Here is a 3,576-nt window from a genome sequence, read left to right on the forward strand (position 1 = left end):
TGTGCAGCCCTGGGCGTGTGGGCAGCTCTGTTCCCCAGCCGTATGTGCAGCCCTGGGCGTGTGGGCAGCTCTGTTCCCCAGCCGTATGTGCAGCCCTGGGGGTGTCAGCATCTCTGTCCACCCGGCCTGCAGGCCTCATCTGCCTGGGAACATTCCTCATTGGCTTCATCTTCACACTGAACTCCGGCCAGTACTGGCTCTCCCTGCTGGACAGCTATGCCGGCTCCATTCCCCTGCTCACCATTGCCTTCTGCGAGATGTTCGCTGTGGTCTACGTGTACGGTGTGGACAGGTAGGGGCCACAGTGGGGACAGGTGCCTCTAATGCAGAAAAGCCAGGTCACAGGGCATTCCTGTGAGGAGGACCCGGGCTGTGTTCAGGGTGCAGAGGGAGAGTCTATGACCTGGGGCCTCGGCTGGCCACGGAGGCTGGTGTACACCTCTCCTGGCGGGAGCAGAGGGCATCAGCAGGGCCCTGGCCTGCCAATAATGGGAGCTTTGTGTTGCTGGAAGCCAGGAAGCCCGGTGGAGTCCAGACCTTGGCGGTGCCCACGCAGAGAGCCAGAGCTGCATGCTCAAGGCCACTGCAGGGCCCATGGCCAGAGATGCTCCTTGTGTGTGCTGGGGGCTGGGGAGTGCCTTAGGTCCCTGGCGCTCCATGCCTTTCTGGGGACACAGAGGCTCCAGCAGTGTGGTAGAGCCTCAGACAGGGACTCTTGGTCGGAGCCACCACAACTTTAGAAATAATCGGACAAGGCCAGGCACGGTGGCTCACGCCTGTCATCCCAGCATTTTGGGAGGCCAAGGTCGGCAAATCACTTGAGGTCAGCAGTTTGAGACCAGCCTGGTCAACATGGTGAAACCCCATCTCTACCAATAATACAAAAATTAGCCAGGCATGGTGATGCACACCTGTAATCCCAGCTACTCGGGAGGCTGAGGCAGGAGAATGGCTTGAACCTAGGAGGTGTAGGTTGAGGGGAGATCACACCACTGCACTCCAGCCTGGGTGACAAAGTGAGGCTCCATCTCAAAAAAAGAAAAATAAAAGGAGAAGGAGAAGGAGAAGAAGAAGAAGAAGAGGAAGAGGAAGAAAGAAGAAGAAGAAAGAAATAATTGGACAGACTCGGTTAACATTGATCAGGCACAGCCCTGCAGGCTCCTGGCTTGGGAAACCTGTCCTGCATCCCTGGCAGTGGGGTTTGCAGGACACAAGGACAATAAGCTCTTCAGCACTGGATGAGTGAGGACAGAGCTCGAACCAGCCCAGGGGAGCCATGGAGAAGGCTGAGGGACACAGGGCACGCTGGCCATGCTATTCTAACATCACACAGATATTGTCAAAGAATGTTTAGGCCCGACGTGTGGGTTAGCTGCAGGCTGGTGCTGCCAGGTGTGAGGTGCATGCATAACCGTCTAAATGTGGGACATGTGAGACCAGCTACTCCTCACATGCTTCCGCAGGGACCAAGGGTACTCACCTGCACACTGCAGGCCTGGGACCAGCTTCGGTGTAACCTCCTGCCTGCTCCATCCTGATTTCTGCAGACGATAAACTCCTTTGCGCAGAAGAGGGTTCAGCAGAGGACGGGAATTGAGCTGTAGGGTGGGGAAGGTGTGGGGTTTTCCAACTTCAGGGTGCTGCTAAGGAAGGAGAGGCTGCGGGTGTCTGGTGGCACTCCCTCCTCCAACCCCCCATTCTGCACCGGTGACCACCTCAGGTGTGGGTGTGGCCGGGGTACCTCTGACCGTGGGCTTGCCGTCGAGCACTGGCTGGTGATGTCATAGGGCAGAGACAGCTGCTGGCTGTGCCCATAGATGGCTCTGCTTGAGGAGGCACCCATGGGCAGGAGTGAGGCATGGGGCCCTGGCGAGGGGAGGCTGGGCACCTCGCAGCACGATGCCGTCTGTTCAGGTAGCAGAATGCACAGAAAGCTTGGCGAGTTGAAGCCCAGCTAGTAGCAGCAGCGACAGCTGTCTCTGGCCTTGGCAGGTTCAATAAGGACATCGAGTTCATGATTGGCCACAAGCCCAACATCTTCTGGCAAGTCACGTGGCGCGTGATCAGCCCCCTACTCATGCTGATCATCTTCCTCTTCTACTTTGTGGTCAAAGTCAGTGAGGAACTGACCTACAGCATCTGGGATCCTGGCTACGTAAGTGCCCAGGCCATCGCCTGGGGTGGGGAGAGGAACGGGAAAGGGGAAAGGAGAACACACATCCACACACGGCACATGCACACACAACACACACACCCACATATATAGGCACACACGCTCACACTCAGGTGCAGTCCAGCCACCACCCCACACAACTTGCTGGTTCCCCCCTCCCTGACACCAGTGTGTCACGCCATCCCAGGAGGGAGGTGGGTGGGCTGGTCGTTGGGAGGCAGGGGAAAGAGAAAGCTGGAGGAGCCCCAGGCCACCCTGCCCACCCCACAGGACAGGAGGTAAGAGTCATGGGGTGAGGGGCCTTTGCCCCAAAGTGAACCCCGCTGGCTCCCGAGGTGCCTACTCACCCATGGGACTCTCTCCCCAGGAGGAATTTCCCAAATCCCAGAAGATGTCCTACCCAAACTGGGTGTATGCGGTGGTGGTGATTGTGGCCGGAGTGCCCTGCCTCACCATCCCCAGCTATGCCATCTACAAGCTCATCAGGAACCGCTGCCAGAAGCCAGGGGACCGTCAGGGGCTGGTGAGCACACTGTCCACAGCCTCGGTGAACGGGGACCTGAAGTACTGAGAAGGCCGAGCCCACAGCGTGCCACACACTGGTGTCAGGGAAGGAGGAAACGGCAAGACCTGTGGGGTGCACCTGCATGTGTGTGAGCGTGAATGTACGCTCACATGTGTGTGTTTGTATTTTATACACATGTGCCATGTGTGCAGAGATGTGTCATGTGTGCATCTACATGTATGGGCACCGTGTGAGCGTGCACATGTGTGCATGCATATACGTGTGTGAGTGTGTGTTGTACATGTATGTGCCATGTGTGTAGATGTGTGTCATGCGTGCATGTACATGTATGGTCATGGTGTGAATGTGCACGTGTGCATTCATATACATGCGTGCACGTGTGTACATGTATGTTTACTGCCCATATGTGTGCATGCATGTATATATGGACGTACATGCCTGTGTTGTGTGTGGTGTGCCTATGTATGAACACACGTGTATACATGCAAGCACATGTGCTCGTATAATGGGTGTCCACATGCATGCATGTATGTATACCTGTGAGTGTATATACATGCATGCAGTTGTGTGTATGTGTGTTCTGCATGTGTGTGCATGCATGTACATGTGCACAGGTGTATATGTGCATGTATGCCTGTGTGACGTGTGTATATGTGAGCATGTGTACATGGGTGTGTGTCTGTATATACGTGTGTGTTGTGTGTAAGTGTGTGACGTGTGCTGTGTGTGCATATGCAGGCATGTGTGTATCTGTGCATGCCTGTGTGTATGTATGTACACATATGGACACGTGTGGCTATGTGTGCATACACTTCGATGGGACACATGCCTGCCACTCAGGGCCCAGCCATCCTCTGTGTCCGTCCTTGCCACAGAC

General features: G+C 55.8%; 1 protein-coding gene across 1 annotated transcript in view; it reads left to right on the forward strand.

The window, feature by feature from the left end:
* SLC6A19 (solute carrier family 6 member 19) overlaps positions 1-3,238 on the forward strand; it is a 20,922-nt gene extending 17,684 nt beyond the window's left edge. The window contains exons 10-12 of the mRNA XM_023195043.3: positions 133-292; positions 1,993-2,155; positions 2,541-3,238. Of these exons, the coding sequence (XP_023050811.1) occupies positions 133-292; positions 1,993-2,155; positions 2,541-2,744 (527 nt within the window). The 3' untranslated portion in view covers positions 2,745-3,238. The remainder of the gene's footprint in view (positions 1-132; positions 293-1,992; positions 2,156-2,540) is intronic.
* Positions 3,239-3,576: the final 338 nt, after the last annotated feature.

This window comes from Piliocolobus tephrosceles, chromosome 4 (genome assembly GCF_002776525.5).
Source record: "Piliocolobus tephrosceles isolate RC106 chromosome 4, ASM277652v3, whole genome shotgun sequence".
Lineage (NCBI taxonomy): Eukaryota > Metazoa > Chordata > Mammalia > Primates > Cercopithecidae > Piliocolobus > Piliocolobus tephrosceles.